This window comes from Aquila chrysaetos, chromosome 2 (assembly GCF_900496995.4).
Source record: "Aquila chrysaetos chrysaetos chromosome 2, bAquChr1.4, whole genome shotgun sequence".
NCBI lineage: Eukaryota > Metazoa > Chordata > Aves > Accipitriformes > Accipitridae > Aquila > Aquila chrysaetos.
In genome coordinates, this window is record NC_044005.1 from 29,675,001 (window position 1) to 29,695,433 (window position 20,433).

The 20,433-nt window shown below is 38.5% G+C and overlaps 1 protein-coding gene across 5 annotated transcripts in view; it reads left to right on the forward strand.

Annotated features, from left to right (window-relative positions):
* Positions 1 to 17,615, forward strand: part of BAZ1A (bromodomain adjacent to zinc finger domain 1A) — a 66,758-nt gene extending 49,143 nt beyond the window's left edge. For 3 of the 5 annotated variants that reach the window (XM_030040488.2, XM_041128882.1, XM_030040480.1), the window contains 8 exons: positions 2,322 to 2,470; positions 7,696 to 7,776; positions 10,434 to 10,681; positions 10,800 to 11,026; positions 12,076 to 12,560; positions 13,660 to 13,805; positions 15,956 to 16,043; positions 16,589 to 17,615. In XM_030040488.2, the coding sequence (XP_029896348.1) occupies positions 2,322 to 2,470; positions 7,696 to 7,776; positions 10,434 to 10,681; positions 10,800 to 11,026; positions 12,076 to 12,560; positions 13,660 to 13,805; positions 15,956 to 16,043; positions 16,589 to 16,779 (1,615 nt within the window). In that variant the 3' untranslated portion in view covers positions 16,780 to 17,615. The remainder of the gene's footprint in view (positions 1 to 2,321; positions 2,471 to 7,695; positions 7,777 to 10,433; positions 10,682 to 10,799; positions 11,027 to 12,075; positions 12,561 to 13,659; positions 13,806 to 15,955; positions 16,044 to 16,588) is intronic. The other 2 variants (XM_030040469.1, XM_030040497.1) reach the window with 1 other exon arrangement.
* Positions 17,616 to 20,433: the final 2,818 nt, after the last annotated feature.

Sequence of the window (20,433 nt, forward strand, 5' to 3'; positions counted from 1 at the left end):
TCTTTGGAATGGTATTTTTTAAGATTTGTAAAATGTGAGATTTTTGCATTGGTTTATATTTTCTAAATGACACTGTTCTATTACCATATAAGACTAAGACACAGATTTTTACAACTTCTACTATTCAGATATTACACTGCTCAAAGTGAACATTAATTATCAAATAAGGAATATGTGAATTCATTTTAAAATCATTTAAAATGCAGAGAAAAATCAATCTGGCAATTTGTTTTGTTTTCCAGAATAAAAAAAAGAAAAAAAAAAAAAAAAAAAAAAGGAGGGGGGGACACACATCAAACCAAAACCACTTAGTGGAAAGAGTAGGAGTGTTTAAAAGGAAAAACGGTAATAGTAACAAATTGCTGGTTGAACTGGTCAGTGTACCTTTTCATGAGTCACAGTAAGAACCATCAGTTAATCCAGGGCCATGGTCTGGATTAACCTTTAGCACTGCAGCAAAATGGATATAATCTTACAACTTTATGAATGATGATCCTTCTACAGAGCAAGCTGCAACATAAAAGAGAGGAAACCTCAAATCTTATAGTGTTGGAACTCTAAGAGTGTTTTGTTATTTTTTGTTTGTTTTTTAGACGTTTGCGACAGATGTGGAACTCTCTATCCTGTTTGTTGTAAATCAAAGTATAGAAACTGTGAAGATTTCTAAATATTTAATTCTCAGAAGTTACATACTTTTCAGAAATAAAGATCTACTTTAATTTACTTAATACATTTAAAATTGTATGTCTTGATAGGATGTGACTGTTGAAATATTGCAGGAAAAAAGATTAATTGGAGCGATCATTGTACTATCATACTGTTTGCTTATGTATTCTGTGAGGTTTTCTGCAATTAGACGCTTATGAAAGCTGTATTTCTCGGTGGACTCTTGAATGCTGGGTTGGATGTAGGAATTTAAAGTTCTTTAAGGTTTCTTTCCTTTTTATTTCAGTTTGCTGAATTAGTGTTTTCATATAAGACTGCCCTTCGGATCAGAGTTCTCTAGTTGCATGCAAAATGGATAGGGTCATCCTTCTTTATATTAATGACACAATTTACAGACATTTGCTTCCTGAAAACCACAACTTAGGAATATTCCATTGTTTTAATTAAGAAGCTAAATTTTCTCTGTCTCCAGTTACCTTGGGCTCTTGCTCTATTGCCAGCTGTCAATTCAACTGCAGAAGCTTGTTGCTTCATTTTTTTTCCATTTGATACTGACTCTGTCAAAGTTTCTGAATAAAGTCTACTCTAATGAAGTCTTGCATATTAAAACAGAGACTATGGGATTCTGAAATCATGTGATAGATTGCTTTTGATGCTGGGCTTTTTATCCACCTCAGAGCGAGTGACATCTCATTAAGACCTTGGAGTTTGACTAGTGAAATGTAAATAACGATGCAGCGCTTTTCTGTTTGCTTTCAGGCTCTCAAAATGTGTGTGACTGCAAAACATAATGAACAGCTTTTAAGTGTGAAAAAAGAACAGGGACAACCAAAAGCATTGCTCATTCACCAGAATAAAGCAGAATCTAGACAGTCTTAATTAGTTTTGTTGTTTTGTTTTTTTTTTTTAATAAACCCCAAGTAGAACTTGAATTTTGTTTTCATTAGTGTGAGTTGCTCTCCTACACTATACTTAATGTATGTCGTTCAGGAAGATTAACTACGCTTTGAAACGATTACTTAGTCTTTGGTCAAAGGCGGCTGTTTTATTGGAAACCTGCCCTTCCTTGCCTGCCCTCCCCCCACCCCTTACATGAAGAGTTAGTGTTTTAGAAAAATCTTCCAAGGATGAGAACAAGCTAACAATTTTTGATTTAACATTCTAAAATTACTTTCTGGTTTTATTTTGTTTATTTTCTTTTAAAAAATGTTACTAATTGTGGGGATATATGTAGTTGAACTTGTGCAGATGGAAGTATTCTAAAAGGCTACACACCTCACTACCGGAAGTATTTTCACTGAAGAATTATTGGGACTATACTCTTCACAGAAATCTCTCATAAACTATCTGATGGATGTTGCATCAAAACCTCTGGAAATCTTAATAATTGTATTGAAATTTGTCATCCACACTTCTTGAAATTTAGATAACTGTTTCCTAAAGATGATTTATTTAGATTAACTAGACTAATTAAGCAAACTCGAGAACTGGGATAACTAATCATACCTGTGCAGTATCTGTTCACGTCCATAGTCCATGCATTTAAATGAAGTGAAAAGAAAAATCTGTTGTGGATATAGACCTGTACAAATATCTATGGTGTTAAATTCAAAGTATGTTGAAAAAAAAGATAATTTAGTACACTTCTATTCTAGACTTGTTGGGTTAAAAACTGAAGCTCCAAGTGCTGCATCAACAAGTACAAGTACTCCTCAGCCAGTTAATAATGTGGTCCACTACTTGGCATCTGCACTGCTTCAGATAGAACAAGGAATTGAGCGCAGGTTTCTCAAAGCACCTCTTGGTAAGCTTTCAGAATTGAAACTGTATGCCTCTAATTTTGTGTAAGATTGTGTAACAAACAAACACACCCCCCCCAAATGCAAACCCCCCCACCCCCCACCCCAAACCCATTTGCTTCTTTTGTAAGACCAGATGCTTTAGAGGGACATGTTGGGGAGAAGAAAAAATAACTAATTTACTGCTATGTACCACTGTAAAATTAAAAAAGTTAAATTGTCAGTTTACAAAGCCATAGATCATGAGGAAATTTTAATATTATTATTCTGCATGTCCTGAATTACTGTATTAATTAAGTAACAGCATATTTTACTCTTAAATACATGCCTATTTAATCTGGATCATTTTGGTGATCTTGTTAATGTGGCCCTACAATTATACTGATACATTGGGAGACAAATTGTACCCTAAGGCAGAAATGAGTGAGCTTTCTGGGGGAATACTCTGTAATTCAGCATTATTGTTGAGGCCAATGTATCCTGCAACTATACAATGAGTTTCTTCTGTGCGTTTTTTAGGTTGTAAAAATGTATGCTGCTTTTTATACTGTTTCTGTGAAAACAATATAGGCCTGCTTTATCTCGATCACCTTGTTCAGCAATAATAGAATATTTACAGTAAAACGTAGTAAGGATTTACATTGCAAACTTTCAGATCCTCAGGTTTTGCATTTATGCTGTAAAACTTGGAAATAAAAGGTGTTAAGAAAAATTTAAACCAAAACACAATTATAGCTTGACTTTAACACATAGTCCTTCCTTGAATTCCTCTGATATGCTCTAGGGGTGAGAGAAGAGGGGATGCAACTTTGTTTTCCAGTGATCCCTCAGGTCTGGATTCCTTAGGATCCTTTTGCAATTCAGAACTGGGGTTTTGTCTTGGAGAAGTGTGTAAAGGTGGCTCATCCTTCCTGAGGCAGCTGTCTTGGCCAGGCTTGCCTTCCAGACGCCGCACTGAGGATGAGCCATGCTCTGTGCTCAGCTGGACTGCTTTACTTCTCACCTGCAAGAGTGCAGTGTGTTCTACCAGTGTAGCACATACCAGGGGTCCTCCAGAGCATGCATGGCTATACATCTTATTAAATTGATACTCTCCTCTGATAATGACTGCATACAAAATCCTTAGGCTCTGGCAGATTTTGCTGCAGTAGTTTAAAATGAAAATGCAGGGTTTGGTGTATTAAAACTACATGTTAGCACCTTGTGGCACAGTTGACCTAAAACTGTTTTTGCATCTCAGCTGCTCCTGCATGGAGTCTGGTGTCTGGATATCAGTTGCTGCTGAAGATGAGTTTAAGCTAGATTTGTGCCAGAGACTCTGACACGCAGGCATGGGTTCCCTTTCACAAGCTTTCATTATCACTGTGATGACCTCTAGAAGAGGGAAATGCAGCAAATGATTGAGATGAAAGGAGAGACCATAGGAGTAATTTAAACCACAGCTGTTTAAAAGCTTTACTTGGCTAAGTGTTTGGTCAACTCAAGTATGTCTGCCCTTTCCAAGCCAGGCATGATACAGCTTATTTCCTGTTATATGACTAGATTTACAACATGTGCATGGGACAGTTAATTGACACTACATCTACCGTTTGTCATATTTACTCTGCATGTGCAGGTTGTAAATACATTGTGCAGTATACGCCTCCATTTCCAAACTGTCTCTGAGAGTATTTTGGCAACAGCATCTCACTGACAGCTGTAAGTTTACCACAGTGTGCCCTTAAGAGGAAGAACATGGCTATTAGCAGGTTATGGTCATAGATTGGGCATCCTGAGTTAGAGGAAAAAGACTAAAAGAAGAAAACTGTCCCTGAAGTATTTGAGAGAAAGTTTTTTAGCAATCCTCCTACGTCTTTTTTTCAGTGGTCCCAACTCTGCCATAATCTAATGATGGTTCATGTTTTTGCCTGACCTTTTAGTGGGGTTTCTTGCTTGTTTTTAATTTGGGAATCCTGTTTTCCTTTGGATGCTTTATACTGTGTGACAGAGAAAGTATATAGGGAAAGCAATCTTATGTGATTTGCATGTCTTAAATCTCATATGTTGGTTTACCATACTGTGTATGTGCATCTCTTCTGCTCTGAAGAATGGTACTGCTGTAAGATTACTGTAATGTATAGAATAACCTACATAGCTGAGGGAGCAGGAAGGGTCCCAGGTCTCCTCTGCTCTGGCTTACTGCCGTAACCACTAACCAACAGTATCAAGTTCCGTCTTCCTTGCTTTACCTTTGGTGCCAAGTGTCTCCTGTTTTCAGTTGCGTAATGGGCTGCTTTTAGCAGGAGATGAGGCTGAATGAAGGCAATATTTTAGTTTTGTCACTAGAGAGCCCTTGGAGGAGCCGCAGCTTTGAGTGGCTCTGTAGTAAAGAAAGCTTAAAACACACACCTATTAGCTGATGATTTTCTGACTGCTAGGCAGTTAGTTATATGAAAGGTGCTCTGACTTGGGAACTTCTGGACGTGACGAGAAAGCGCAATTGCAAAGTGTCAAGGAAACCTGTGTGTTTGAGAGGCACCCGGCAAAGTTAGGCACTTCAGAGGTCAAGTAGCAGTTCTGGATGCGGCCCTTTCTAGATATCTCTCTTTAGTGTTTCAGACGTTTTAAAAAACACGAGTGTAAAATTTGCATAATCTTATATTCAGGTTAAGCTCCCCAATTGGAAACAGTGTCTTTGCATGCTACCACAGCAAGTTCTTTTTTTTAGTTTGCAACTTGTGTATGTATAACAGGCAAAGAAAAGTTCTCTACTTAGCTTGACAAGGAGTTGTTAGGAGTGTTACTAAACCTTTTAATAAAAAGTGGATACTGCTTCTTGCTCAGGGACTGCCTTGTGCTCAGAACTCTGATGCCCTCTTTCATTGACCCCTCTGCAAAGTGGCCAACAGTACTCTGAAGATAGAAATTAGCTTTTAGTTTGCAACCACTGGGTTTTGGTTTGTGGGTTTTTTTTGGTTTTTTTGCTGGTTCTTATATAGATCACTGTGTCTGAACACTTTTTCTAACAGGAGGGTTTTTTTATAGTTGTTCCAACTATTTAATGGAGCTGTGCCCTAGACAAAATGCCTGCATATCTGTTTCTAATGTTAAATTTGACAAACCCAACTTTTTAGGCTGATTTAATTACCACTGAAGTAAAAAGATTGGAAGTCAAGCAAGCGCTAGGAGTTCTGTTTTGGTAGCAGTACGTGGGAACGCTTTTGGTAAAAAGAGTGCCCCTGCATTTCTGCTTTAAACCAAACTGAACGTGCTTTGTCTTTGTCATTATTTCAGTTGTTGCCTTCACTGCAGTGTTTCTTTTCCCGCTCTGCTCCCCCTTCGCTGTGCTCTGTTCCTATTAGGGAATGGAGCCATACTTAACAATTTTTAGTTTTCACTCTATTTACAGCTTCTAGTACTAAAGACAGCACAGTGAAATCACTGCAGTCACTGGCAAGTTTATCCCGGTGGCCTCCAGGGTGCAGAGCAGACAAAGGGACCCAGCATAGCAATAAAAGGACCAGCTGTTCCTCTCTGCTCCGTTTTTGTTCTGAGGCTCTATCAGGCTGCCAAGAGCCTTGCTGGTGATTCTGATAAGTTTAGAGTTGAGGTGCATACCAAATATTCAAGTGGAAGAGCAAGAAAAGACTGACACAGAAGATGGCAGTGCAAAAGGGATCTAGAAACCCCAGAAACAGCACCCTCTGCCTTGCAGAGCTGCTAGGATGGCTGCTAATCTGTTGTCCGGTGATTAAATGTAACTTGACTTGAATTGTATAAATTTCTTAATTATGAATTGTGCTTTACAAATCTGTTCATTACACATTAGCTATGAAAATGTAGTTTTTCTTCCTTCAGTCCAGCCCAAGGTAGTGTTTGGGGAGAATCACAAAAAGGGGGGTGCAGCTTGCCATACATGCTTTTCCTGCAAAAATTCTGAGTTAAAATGTAAAATAGCCTTTTTTTTTTTTTTTTTTAAATAGCTCTTTGATGGAAACTCTGAAGTGCTACATCTCAGATTTAAAAAAAAAATGTTTGAAGGGGAAGAAATGCAAGCAGTTTTTATTGCGGATTTTGCTGCTGCTTTGGTATAAATTACTTTTCCTTACATTTCAAAATACTTTGTATTGGAGAAGTAGCTCTCATCATTCCTATTACATAGATGTGAAAATTGAGGTATAAAATGAAGAAGTGATTTGGTTGCCCTGGAGTTCACTGAGGCAGCCACGAAAAAAACCTGCCTTCTGCACTAGTGCAGGACTCCAGTCATTAAGCATCCTTCAGATTTCCATACGAAAGGTTGGATTCTAATTCATGGGAGCACCTTTGTGACTGATACTGGGAACATTTACCTCCTTTTTAACTTGTGCCATGAAATTCTTTTGGGACAAAAAAACCTCAGCTTTTTTGCTCCTTTTTTCTTGTCTTTATTCCATTCCTTTCTTTCTAGATTTTGATTATTTTTGTTTCTTCTACTCCCAAAGTTGTTTCCTTTTCTATTTATAGTTGTCCTCCTCATAATAGTATCAGACATCTTCCAGCAGTGAACTGGGATAGGACTAGTATATACGCATGCTTTGTTCTTATGCTTTCATTACTTCCCTGCGGAGTTTCATGGGCAGAGGCAGCAAAGGTGGAAGTGGGGTTTTTTTATGATGAAGAGTTTTTGTTTACTCTTCAGAGAAGGCAGTGAAAGGAGATGCCTTGCATTTGGAGCAGATGAGGCTTTCTATGGTTCTTACTTCCTGGGAGAGTAATTTCATCATTTTAATACTCAAGAACACTGCTGCACAAAAATATTTTAAGTATGTCATTTCACATGGACAGATGAGCTAGTTGTCTTGGTCCTTGAGGACTGTGCTCATAAACTGGCTGTATTTTTGAGATGTTAGGAGGTTCATGGTAGCATACACCAGACAAGTTGTTTGCTTAGAGAGAAACCTGTGGTCAGTAAGCTGCTCCTGTAGCCATTTGTACTGGAGATGGACAGAAAGGTAAGGGAGAGTAGGTTTAAGAGCTTTCAGTTTAAGCCTTCTGTTTGGAGTCAAAGTAAATCCTGGGATGTGCAATTCCTCCACGCACATTATTCTGTTACCCTTCCCTGCCTACTTTTTGACACGTGCACATGTTGGGAACTACTGTTCTAGTTACATTTTTAGACTACACAAGTATGGATTATAAAAATTAATTAAAAAATAAACCGCCACGCTTCAAAAAGGTATTTGAAATAACTTTATGAATTTAATGTTAGGTAATACAGAAGATGATAAAAGGAACCACTGGGGGGATAAAAAGAGGAAGAGAGTGGAAGACAAGACTAGTCAGAGAGATGGTAAATTTTAAATGTTACTTGTATTGCTAAGAATTAGAAAGTATTGAATATTTTACCAAGGGTTTGGTGGTTTGTTTGTTTGTTTTTTTTTTTTTTACTTTAATAATTTTGTAGCCAGTTCCTTACATTGAAGGAATTGTGGTATTGAAGCCAAAGGTTTAAACATGGGTAGTAAAACAAATACAGCTCAAAGATTAAAAAAAAAAAAAAAAAAAAAAAAAATTAAGTTTTCTGCAACCACAGATAAAGAACTGTATTTTCTTTTTAGCACTTTGAGACAGAAATTTGCATGTTCACATAATACTCCTTCCCCTTCCTTTTAATGTCCCTGTTTGTTGTTTTGGGGTTTTTCTGGTTTTTGGGTTTTTTTGGTTTTTTTGAAACTTCACAGCATTGTGCAACTGCATATCCTTTCTAGAAATACTAAAATGGAAAACTCTTCCCTGAACTCAATTAGCTATTGATAGATGAGTGCATAGATCTGTCAAGCAACTTCATTTGCATTGTAGCAAGGCTTGGAGGGCTTAGCTGACAGAGGGGTATCCCACTGCGCGACGTAGAGCTGCTCAGACACAAAGGAAGAGGCCGTTTCTGCCTCCAAGTTAACAATATAAATGAGAAAGATGATGGATGGAAGAAAAAAGTGTTATTCTTATTTTACAAATTAGGATCTGAAACAGCAGGGGTCGTTTGGCATGTTCCTTTCAGCAGCAGGACATGCTGAAGCAGGTCATGGTCAGTAATTTCTATGTCTATATTGCAACTGCAGTTTTGCAGTGCAAATATTTGTTGTGTTGTGTGATGAACTATATTGGTGAGCCAATCCAAGCTAAAAATAACCACCCCCCCAAAAAAATAATGCTCAAGCTGCCATTGTCAGCAAAAGAAATGCTTGCCAAACTATATATACGCTTAAGATAAAGTGTCTTTGCTGGAGTTATAGTAGAAATCCGCAGCAGAACTGAAGTGGGTCTCATGTTAGAGTCTAGTGTCTGGCAAGCGGTTTTAATTTTCTTCTTACTGAATTTAAAAAAAAATACACTGAGATATACTGTAGTGCTGTGAAAAGGACCTTGTCCACTATCCTTAGTAAGACTGAGCTTGAGACAGGAAACCTAAGGATGGAGTAATAGGAAATTTTAGGAAATACAGATTTGTATTTGCTGTTTGGGAGTGGCTCTATTTTATTTATGAAGCTGTGTTGCCTGTTTATCCTCTGCCTTCTCCCATCACTTCTCTTCTGCTGCTTGCTGCTAATGCAAATGTATGCAAGATTAGGCAAATCCTGGCAGCCAGTTGATGAGAAGGCAGAAAGGCCTTGCCAGGAGAGCAATTAGTCTCATTTTTGTTCTTTCATTTTATTTGTTATTAGATATTTTCTCTTCTTATTCCTGAGGAGATGTCATTTGGCAGACAGGTGGATCGTAGGCCATTCCTATGCCCACTGTGACTAGTGCGGCAGGCAAGGTGGCATTTTATACCAGAGTGCATCATTAATCAGCTAGAGATCACACAGTAATAACTGGACTGTCACTTTTAAAAGGGAAATCTGTGGACGTTTCTATAATCAAAATAGTGCTACATTGTCTCTTCCTCCCCTTAAACCTTCTGGTTTTAAAATGCAAGAAATAGCTTTCAACATTCATAAAGAAATTCCCTTTCTGCTCAGCAGCAGCAGTGCAGGCTGTCATTTATACCTTCTTGTTTCTCTAGCTCCTCAAACAGCCCATTTGCTTCTGTAATTCCCAGCTGTTCAGTCCTGTTCGGTACCGCCCCCCTCACTATTCTGCATGTGTATTTGTGTGGCCACTTCAGTGGCCTGGATTGCAAACCAAACCTGTTTGAAAATACAATATAATTTCCCAACCCTGCCCCCCTCCCTTATTTCTAACTTAATTAGGATCCTAGGTCTTATTTGGTTTTCCACTAGGAGTGTACCACACACAAATTCATGTGTGTTACATTGCTTATAAAAATATCAGGAGAACAGTTATATTTCAACCAGACCAGTCACCCAGTCTGGTTAACCACATAGATGTGCTTGTTCTTGTGAAGGCAGAGTGCAGGGCAGGAATAAAGGCATGGAGGTGTGGGGAGAGGGCTGAAAGATTGTCTGCTAGACTATACTGGGGCAAGTGCAGGTGAGAAGAGCCCTTTAAGCTGTTTTTTACCATTGAAGTCTCTGTTTAATGCCACGTACTTTCTTTAAATGTAAATATTTTGGGATTTCAAAGTGTACATACAAGGAAAAGCAAATTGGTAGTGTGTGTGGGGTTGGGGCTTTTTTTTTTTTTTCTATCTTAACTAATCTTCATTGATACTTTATAAATTGAATCAAATTGTTAGGTTTCCAGGTTGACATCCGAGTAAGACTTTTATGTCTTACTCATGTCCTATATATGTGCAACTTCTAAGTTGAGTTGGTATTGAAGAGTAAAATCTTATGGCTTCCGCAGCTTGGAAACTAAGGAGGAAATATTCAACTATTGAAGAGATAAGACAAAGGTTATAATATTATCCCAGTTTACTACTGCTATCTGTTTGAAAGTCAGAGCCTTACCGCATATCTAGAATAACCTGGATGCTTGAAAAAGAAGTTTGATCATTCTGCCTTTTTTTTTTTCTTTTTTTTTTATCCCCTTCTTCTTCAATGGAAGATGCCAGTGATGGTGGACGGTCCTATAAAACAGTTTTGGATCGCTGGAGAGAGTCACTTCTTTCTTCTACCAGCTTGTCCCAAGTCTTCCTTCATCTGTCTACATTGGATCGAAGTGTCATCTGGTCAAAGTCCATCCTCAATGCTCGCTGTAAAGTGTGTCGAAAGAAAGGTGATGCAGAAAGCATGGTGCTGTGTGATGGCTGTGATCGAGGCTATCATACTTACTGTATCAGGCCCAAGCTGAAGGTATCTGAGGAAAAAGAAGTCCTTCCTTTTCACACAAAACTTGAGTAGTTCTTATGACTTAATTGCATATAACTAGTGCTTTTTTTTTTTTTTTTTTCCTCTTCTCTTCTGTTTCTAGGTCATTCCTGAAGGAGACTGGTTTTGTCCAGAGTGCCGACCAAAACAGCGCTCTAGACGCCTCTCCTCCAGACAGAGACCTTCTGTGGAAAGTGATGAAGAGACTACTGAACGACTAGGAGAAGGGGAAGAAGAGGCAAACTATGATGAAATGGGACAAAGTGAGGAAGAGCATTACGAAGAAGAGCAAGATGAGGAGGATGAATCTCAAGAGGAAGAAGAGATAAGGTAAATAGACACCTGTTAAAGTGGTTTCCTGCTGCAATATCATCTTAATTATTAGGTGGAGTAATTCTTCACATAAGCACATATCTTGAAAATCCAGTCTGAAAAAGATGTTTATTTAAAAAAAAAGGCAGTTTGTTATGAATTTGGTGCTTACTGTTGGGTTTAATATTAACAAAAGTTAGGTCCACTGGACTTAGACTCACTTTTCAGGATGAAAATTCTAGCCTTGGATGTATGGGTGAGAGACGGCCATCAGAGTTGCAGTTCTGTACACCTACCATTTGAATATAAGGTGGAGAGAGTTTCAAACAATAAAAACCACCCCTCCCCCCAAAAAAAACCCCTACAACAAACCACCAAGAAACCCTCCCACCAAAACCAACCAAACAAAAAAGACCCCAAACAACTCAGTAATCCAATGTGATAATTTCAGTGAAGTGATGAATTTGATACACATGCCAGGAGCATAAAAGTTGAAGGAAACTTTCCTGATCTCAGAGTATTTTTCTTCTTTTTGGTACAGTCTTTTGAATTGACTGAAGCAAGATTATTTGCAGCTCTGACAGTTGGGATTCAATAGTTGGAGAGAACTTGCATCTCCTTGAGAAGTAAATTTATCTCTGGGATCTTCCTTCTCGAGTATTAGCTATAAACCCTGACTAGAGCATAACTTTTATACTTAGTGCAGTTTATGTAGCTGATAATATTGTTCAAAAATCCTAGTAGTTAACAGTTGCTGTGAGAAGTAAGTGATTTTAAGAAATTGATAGCTGGTGCTCCAGTTAATGCATTCGTATTGCACAAGCTGCAAGGATGATCAGAATTCTAAGCATTTCTTTAAAGCATGTCCTCCACATAATATTTAATTAAGAGACTTCCGAACAGTATTTAAGATAATGGTAATTGGATGACTGCATCGGCTTGAAAGCAAGCTGCTTACCAGTCCAACCTTGAATGCTGGGTTTTTTAAATGCTGAATTAGAAGACTGAGAGGAAAAGAAAGGAACGGAATTTTAGGATGAATAAACATAATTGTTCACTTTTTGTAGCCCATCAAAGCAAGGAAGACCCCAGGTCAAGTTTCCATTAAAAATGAGAGCAGCCAAACTCAACAATCCGTTCTCAAGTCAGAACAGCCAGCGTCAGGCAAGATACGCTTCTCGGAGTCAGCAAAACACACCTAAGCAAACTGAATCTTCATCTAAAGTTACCAGAAGGGGTTTAAGAAAGGTAAAATCGGCCCCTCCATCAGTGACAAAGCCTTCTTTAAGACTTAATAGCCGGACCACTCGTCAGAGCCAAAGTTCGTTAGAAGCAGATGTATTTGTGGAATTACTCGGTCCTCGAAGAAGACGAAGAGGAAGAAAGAGTGCTGATAACACACTGGAAAATAGCCCCTCCAATTCTCTTGGATTTAGAATTGTTGATACCGCAGACTCGAACGAACGACTTAGGAAGTACCCAGTTTCCTCTTCAAAGCTTTCTCTTCCTGTTAATGAACCCAAGAGAAGAGGCAGGAAACGACAATCCACAGGTTAGAGAAATGTGTTTGTCCAGAATGAAAACAATATTCTGTTCTGTGCTATAATATTTGCGTGGTAGAGCAAGGAGACTAGAAGTGGTGGTTGAAGGCATTTTTACCACTTCCAACAAGACAGTTCCCTTCTTTTGCAGTGACAGAAGCGAACCATAAAAAAAATTTCGGTCATCTAAAGAACAAATACTTAATTTGCCAAGGAGATTTCTCATATCTATTTGACATTTTATAATTGCACACAATATGGAGCAATTGCTATTAAGTGGATAGAAAATGTGAAAGTGATATTTATGCCTTAACCCATGCAAATGCAAATGTTTACTTATAGCTTTTATGGTCTTGTTTTATTAAAGAGTTAAAACAGTGAAGAACACAGATGTAGGCAAGGTAGTGAAATTGGGAATATACACTTACAACAAGAAACTGCTACAAGAATTAAAATGTTGTCTATCTGGTATAGGGCTAACAGTGTCCTTGCTTGTTAAGCTAATACCAAGTGTTTGATGGGAGGGAAATACTTGGAAAGCTACAATAACCTTTTAAAAACAAAAAGGACCCATTGTGAGACTGAAGAGTGTAAAACAGCTTGCACTCCAGTGTGGCAGCCTTGTATTCTGTAACATTTCTGCCCTTCACCATTGGGAGTTTCTGGGCTTATCCTCTAACCACCCTGCTGACTACTCTTGAAAGCAGATAAAACCACTCTGAATAGAGGTTTTGTGGAAGTAAAAGTTATGAGCAAGCGGCTTATTCTGTTTTTCTCTAATAGGGCTTTTCTTTAAGTGTTTAACAAATTGTTTTAAAATTGAAAAAATCTTTTCCAAAATTAATGCGATGAAGGAGAATGGAGGAGGAACCCAGCTAAGTCCTGGTACTTTGCATTTTGTACAGCAAGAGAGACAGTTAGTGGTTAATAACAAGGCTGTAGTATAGTTAATACCTGAAGCCAAACTACATGAGTTGTGCCCTGAAACAACAGTTTTAGTACCTAAGAATAATGGTGTTTCACTTTTTTATTATTTTTTTTATTTTACTTGTCAGGTTTTTATTTTTATCTGGTGGGGGGGTGTTTTGTTTTGTTGTTTGTTTTTTTCAGAATCATCTCCTCAAACCTCATTGAACAGGAGAAGTTCAGGACGTCAAGGGGGAGTCCATGAACTCTCAGCTTTTGAACAACTTGTAGTGGAACTGGTACGACATGACGACAGCTGGCCTTTCATGAAACTGGTTTCCAAAATCCAGGTAACCCATAGAACTGTAGAGGGAATGATAATGATTGAGAATCCTGTTTGCTGCCAGTAAAACTTGAGATTTTATAGAACTGCCCAAACGGGAAGACAGCTAAGCAATGGGATTCAGAAGAACTCTCGCGTTTTAGCTCAACTATTTGATGCCAGAAAAAACTTTTCCAATTGACATGTTATTGGGAAAATTTTAACCATGCTTGCCATCAGGCATTTAATAATGTGAAATGCTTTGATTTGAGAAAACAAACAAACAAACAAACAAAACCAAACCAAAACAAAACCAAATAGAGCACAGGACTGCTAAAGGTAAGCTTATGGTTATTAATTAATTAGTTGAATTAATCTTCAATTTATGCAAAGGTGTTTTGAGAATAGACCTGCAATAAAATAACAAGGTAGGAACAGCTTCACTCTGATGTTAACTGTAATGCAGTAAAAAGATGATTTCTTACCTTAGTTCTTAATTTAATTTCCCTCTTGTTTAGATTTTAAAATACTTGATGGTAAAGTAGGTACCCAAAGTAAGCGCTGCTTTAGAGGTTTATATTACAATAAAAGTTCCCAGAGCACGTCTGCTTTTCTGCAGGCTGCACTGGCTTGTCAGTTGTAAGGCACTGCTGAACTATCGTACCCTAACAAAGTGCCTGTCCTCTCCAAGCCCTCTGGAGCAACTCTGCACAGGCATTCTTGCAGGAATTAGAGCTTGGTGTTTAAGTGCTCTATTAAAGTTAACGGTGATAGCTGTTAAATGAAGACTTGAAACTCTGAATTCAGTGACAGATAGCTGGAAGGATTAATGTATCTGGACAGAAAGAATTATGTACAAATGTGAATGAAAGATGAAAGCGCAGAAGAGGAGAGGAATTTTGAATGAAACGGAGACTAGCTCTGCCTACTAGAGTACAGAAATTACACTGGAAAGTGCAATAATCAGGTGAATGCAAGGAAGCTTCTTTAGGAGGGATGGAGAATACAACTTAATTTTGATCCTGAAAAGAATCTGCTAGAATTCAGTGCATTCCAGTTTGCCTGAGTCAATCACTAAGGGATAGTCTCTGTATACTTAGGAAAGAAAAATCCATACCCGAGTGACCCATATTTTCTTCATTGTGATAGAAATTTTGGTTTAAACTTTTTGCTGCCTTTAAGACAATGTAAAGAATACATTGAATGATCAGTGCATAGCAAGCCAGAAAGAGAAAATTACCTTTCTTTTTAGTACTTATGTAAACAGCACTCCTAATGGAAAAGGAATTAAAAGTGTGTCAATCTAATTCTGTATCTCTACTAATTCTTTCTCTAGGTTCATTTCCAGGTTGCACTTGATATAGTAACAGGCCATAACCAAGAACTTGGTTTTAAAACATACATAATGGTGCATGTGGGTTTGTTGTTTTTTAAAAAAAAAAGGGGGGGGGGGGTCAAATTTCGATCAAATATCTTTTTCTTTCGCCCCCCCCGCCCCACTTTGTGAGTGAGACAGAGTCACCCTAAGCTTGGTGCTTACCTTGAATTCAAAATTTGTGATCCGAATGATCAGTGCCCTTAAGGGTTAGGCAATCCTTTTCCTCCCCTTACTTTTATCACATAAACACTGTGGCTGTTTATCTCTGGTACTTGCACACTGTGTCCTGAAACTAGAAAGGTTCACTACCTTCTCTTAAAAACAACTAAATGGAATCTCAGGATTTCATTTCTCATGCAAGACTGCAAGACAGTGAATAGTGGTGGAGTAAAAATGGTCATTACTCATGATTAAGGTTCTTTTAATATTGTAATATGTTACAGGAAAATGAAAAGTTTTAAGATCTTGGAAATAATTTTTGTGCTTGACAGATGGGAATAGCTGGAACACCATAATGCTTATCTGCTCATGCAATTTTCTTACAGGATATTTAGGATTAGATTTATTCATTGAATTGCTGGCTAATGTTTGTTGTGGTCTGCTATAAAAAATGGAGAAGCAGTACCTGAAAACTAATATTCAGTTCAGGAAATGGAGGTGGTTACTTGGGACTTCTCAGTTTTATTTAAAAACAAAACCAAAATGCTTTCTGCTAATGCATGATTTGCTTAATTTTTTACATAGGTAGAATTTTAAGCTTCCATTTGTTTGCTTATGAATCTTTTTTTTTCTTCTTTAAGGTACCAGACTACTATGATATCATCAAAAAACCTATTGCCTTAAATATAATCCGTGAAAAAGTGAATAAATGTGAATATAAGTTAGCATGTAAGTATTCTTTTTTGAAAGAGGTAATGAACCCTGTTCTCTCTCTTTAAAATCTTGTCCTAAAATAGAGCTTTGTCAGAGGATTAGAAAGCTGAAATTGTGTTTGGTGTGGGGTTTTGTAGTGTTCTGTTTTGTGGGTTTTTTTTTAAAAGAGCATTTACTAATATTTTTTTAAATAAGATTTGTTGAACATAGTTCTTTTACCGCCAAAATACATGATGTACAGATAGATAAGAAATGAGCAGCTGAGAAACTGCTGGTAATTTCTCAAGCCTTTGGTGTCAGTGAGTGACACTGATGAAATATTTAGAAAAGGTAGTATTGTTACTGCTTGATTTGTATTTCCTTTATTGATAATCAGAGAAATTTAAGAATGTTTACATGGCACTTCACTAATATAATGATAGAAACTTGACATGTCTGTAAAGACATGTTTGTGTTGCAACTCTGTAGGATCACTGTACTAATTCAGTGGTGTCATACTGCTTTATCATACTGCTGTCTGATGACTTGAGACACTAATTTTTTTACATTTTATTTACTAGCGGAATTCATTGAAGACATTGAGCTGATGTTTTCGAACTGCTTTGAATACAACCCTCGTAACACAAGTGAAGCAAAAGCTGGAACTAGACTTCAAGCTTTCTTCCACATTCAGGCTCAAAAGCTTGGACTTCCGATCACATCTGGTAATGTGGACCATGCTGCTCCCGCGGCAAAGAAGTCACGAATCTAACCTCTGCCTTTCAAAGGATTTTTTTGAGGGAATCTGTTATGTTCATTAAAATGAAATGTTAAATCACGCAGTCGTCATACCTGTATAAAGCAATAACAACTGTTTAACCACCTTGAAGTGTGGCCTGCACTATATTCTCAATGTAATATTAAGCACTCAGGAGAACGTAGGAAAGATTACCTTTGCTACAGTTTTATTCAGTGTCTAATAATTTTGATAGATGTACTGGATACAGTACTGGTTTACAGAGGTTTTGTACATTTTTAATACATTCATGTGTCCAAATATCTTCCAGAAGTACCTTGTTTTTTCCTGCACCAAATGACCTTGTTTCATCCTCTAGATTTTGTAGGAGCTGTGGTATTGAGGGCTTTATCAACTCAGATAAAATCTTCTGCTGTAGCACAGTTGAAGAAACTGTGTGTATGTTTAAACTTGTTTGAGCGTATCTTCTCAACACTACACATGAATGAGTACAACTGCATATCTTTTAAGTACTGTACCAGTGCTGGCTGAAGGTATTCAGTCTGAGTTTATTAAGTAGATATTTATTTAGCATTCAAAGTAATTTGTGAATTTGTTTTGTATTTATAAAATTTGTACTTGGGGATTAAAAACAAAACAAAAAAAAAGAGTTCCATAACTTTTTTAATTTCTCCCCCCTCCCCCTTTTTTTTTGTTTTGTTTATTCCCCTCTAACTTGATGATCAATCAATAAATACCTTCCCATGTCCCTGGCAGTTCTTCTAGCAATGAGTAAATTTACAGGACTGTACTATAAGTTTCTACGTACAACTTTGGAAGTGTACAAATAAAATGACACATTTTTCAAAGTATTTTGAGTTTCTGGCACTTCCTTTTGAGTTGTACTGCTACACCATCTTCCCCATAAACTTGCTAGGACAAGTTGCTGGAGAGAACACAGCAGAATTTGGTTTCAATGCGAGTACCCCAACCAGCATTTTTGGCAGCTGCAGCCAGTGTAGTACGTGGTCTCTGAGTGATGCAAATGTTCATCAGTATGTAGGGAGTAACATAAGAAGTATGTGTGTAAGTTGTATTATTCTTTAATTAGGATCTTTATTCTAACAGTGTCAAACCTCATAGCTTTGTTTAGCTGACCAGCAACTTCTTTAAACCCCCTTTACTATCCTCGATAGTTTTACCTTCAGTATTTATTAATTTAAATGTATTAAACTCAGTTTGAGTCAATAGCTTTAAAACCTTTTTAAAATCAGTTTTGCCCACCCGGATGTATGCAATACTCTGAGAAGACAGCATGGGGCAGAAGTTTGGGGGTAGGGGTGAAGAGGGCAGGAGAAACTGAAACATGCGGCTTGCTGCTGCAGCAACTTTTCTCCCCGTGTTTGTGCTAGCTTATGTTGTAGCATTCAGACCTGTATATGGTACAGACCTGAACAATTACTTGCTATGTACTTGTGGGTTTTCTTTGCTGCTGTAGTGCTTACCTTGCCTTAGAGGTGGCAAGAATGGGCATTCTCTTGAGCCTAAGGAACAGGTGGTAATAGATAGGAGAGTGATCAGATTGAAGTGTTTGATTTTAAAAAAAAAAAAAAAAAAAAAAAAAAAAAGAATGAGAACAGTGGGAGATATTGTTAGAAATGTCTGTTAATACTTCAGAGTTCCTATGCAAGCTTTTCCTTGTTCAGAGCTGACATCTCTCCTGTCCAGATCAAAGACACACTTCTTGTTCCCACCACAGAATGCTAAATTCCATAAGGAATGTGAGCAGCAGCAGACTTCTTTGCAGGGTGTAGGTTGTACGTGATATCCCTGCATCTGTCTACTCCCAAGAGGATGTGAACATCCTGACTAGCAGGTTGTACAAACAGTTGTGCAAGTTCTTGTTCACATGAATAGTCCCCATTGACTTAAATGTGAATACTTTTGGGGGGGGGGGGGGGCACAAGTGAACTGAACAAGTCCATCTGTGGCAGATGCAATTTAAATTTTTACTGTCCCCAACCTACTCCCAGCTGTCCATTCCTATCGTTCTTTCTCCAAGGTTATTTCCTTCAAGAGCTTTCCCTCAGCAACACAACTATCATTTTGAGTTTGGGTAGAGCAGGCGGGAACAGTTTAACCCAGATCTCTGCTTGTGACAGTGGTGTTCGTATGCTTCTGCTATGAGCTAAGTTATCAATTGTCATTAAGTTTGCAAGGCTAAGGCCTTTCTTAGACACGCTGGAGGTGAAACACAAAAAAGTGCCCGCTTCTCCTTTGAGCAGCTGTACTTAAAATATTCACATATGCTGCATGTGCAGTGCAGATCTGACTGTCTTTGGCTCTACTGGTGCTCACAGGGCATGAGCCAAGCCCTCTATTCCTGGCGGTAGCTGCCCGAGTTGGTACTTTCATTGCAGTTTTTTCAAACTTCAGCTATGCTTTTTCTGAGTTACGTTAAGATGACTTTTTATGGCTGTTTTTTTCTCCCCATGCATACCCCTTTGGAAAAAGGGGAATTGCTTCCTATCTCCCTCCTTGTCTTAGGGGCTGAGATATTCATGCTCCTTGTCCACCTTTCCCCCCGAAACAAACCCACATCTTACCATGATCAGCTGTCCTGTGTGCTGTTACCACCAGGGTAAGGGATGTGCAGTATCTGCAGGGAGCTCCAAGCCAAAGTTTCACAAAGGTGCAGAAATGGGATAGGGTCAACGGCTTCATCTCGGATTCGGAGGCCCTGACTAATCAGGCTGTACCAGACTCCTCAGGAAGACAGGCAGTAGGCTTCTTTGAGTGCCAAATCCAGTGTCTGTCCTCCAAGCAGCGTTTTGACAAGATCCAATAATGAAAGTCTTTCCCTTCCTGATAACTCCAACATATCTTAGCCCTGGCAGGTAGCCAGAGACTGCTACACCAGCTGTTTTTCCTGCTGTGCAAATTCTGACCCTTTCATTCATGTCAGGCCTAGGAATTACTGAGTAACCACCCTTAGGCAATTTCTTCTGATGCTTTTTGTATGTGACTCTCATAACCATGGGGCCAGTTCCTTTGGAGGAATTGGGCTCCAACCCAAAGGACTCTTTCTTACAGGAAATCTCAACGTTTCCTCAATGACAACTTGCTCACCCCCTGGCCACCACAGACTGCCAAAGATGCAGAAGACAAATCCCTACAGTGGCTGCTGTTGGTGGAAGCTGTCCTTCCTACCCAAGCAGGATGAGGTCAGAAGGAGAAGGCCTGTTCAAATGCTGGATGTAGCCTTGTGTGGTGGTTGCAGTCAAGCTGATACTGGCTGTTCGTGCTTAGGTGTCAGCTGGCAGCACCAGTGTAGCGAAGTTGTTGTGCCAGGTCCCTTCACCTGTATTAGGAGGCAGGTGATCACCTTGACTGGCATATCCAGTGTCAGAGTCACCTGCTGGAAGTTTAACTTCTGAACACCTTTAATGATGCTGGAAAGCTTGAGTTGCTTTGGTCTGGCAGACCGTGTGACAGATGTGAGCCAGCACCCTTTTTTGTGAACGGTTTGGGCTGGGGCCAACACCCCTACGCCCAGTGTTGGATGGCTCTTGTGTGGAGGGTGAAATTTTAAGTATTGTAGGAGACAGCACATAAATGTTAGTATTAGCAGTAAAGGGAGATGACCTTAGCATAATCTTAGCAAATATGTGCATTAGAGACCAGCAAGCA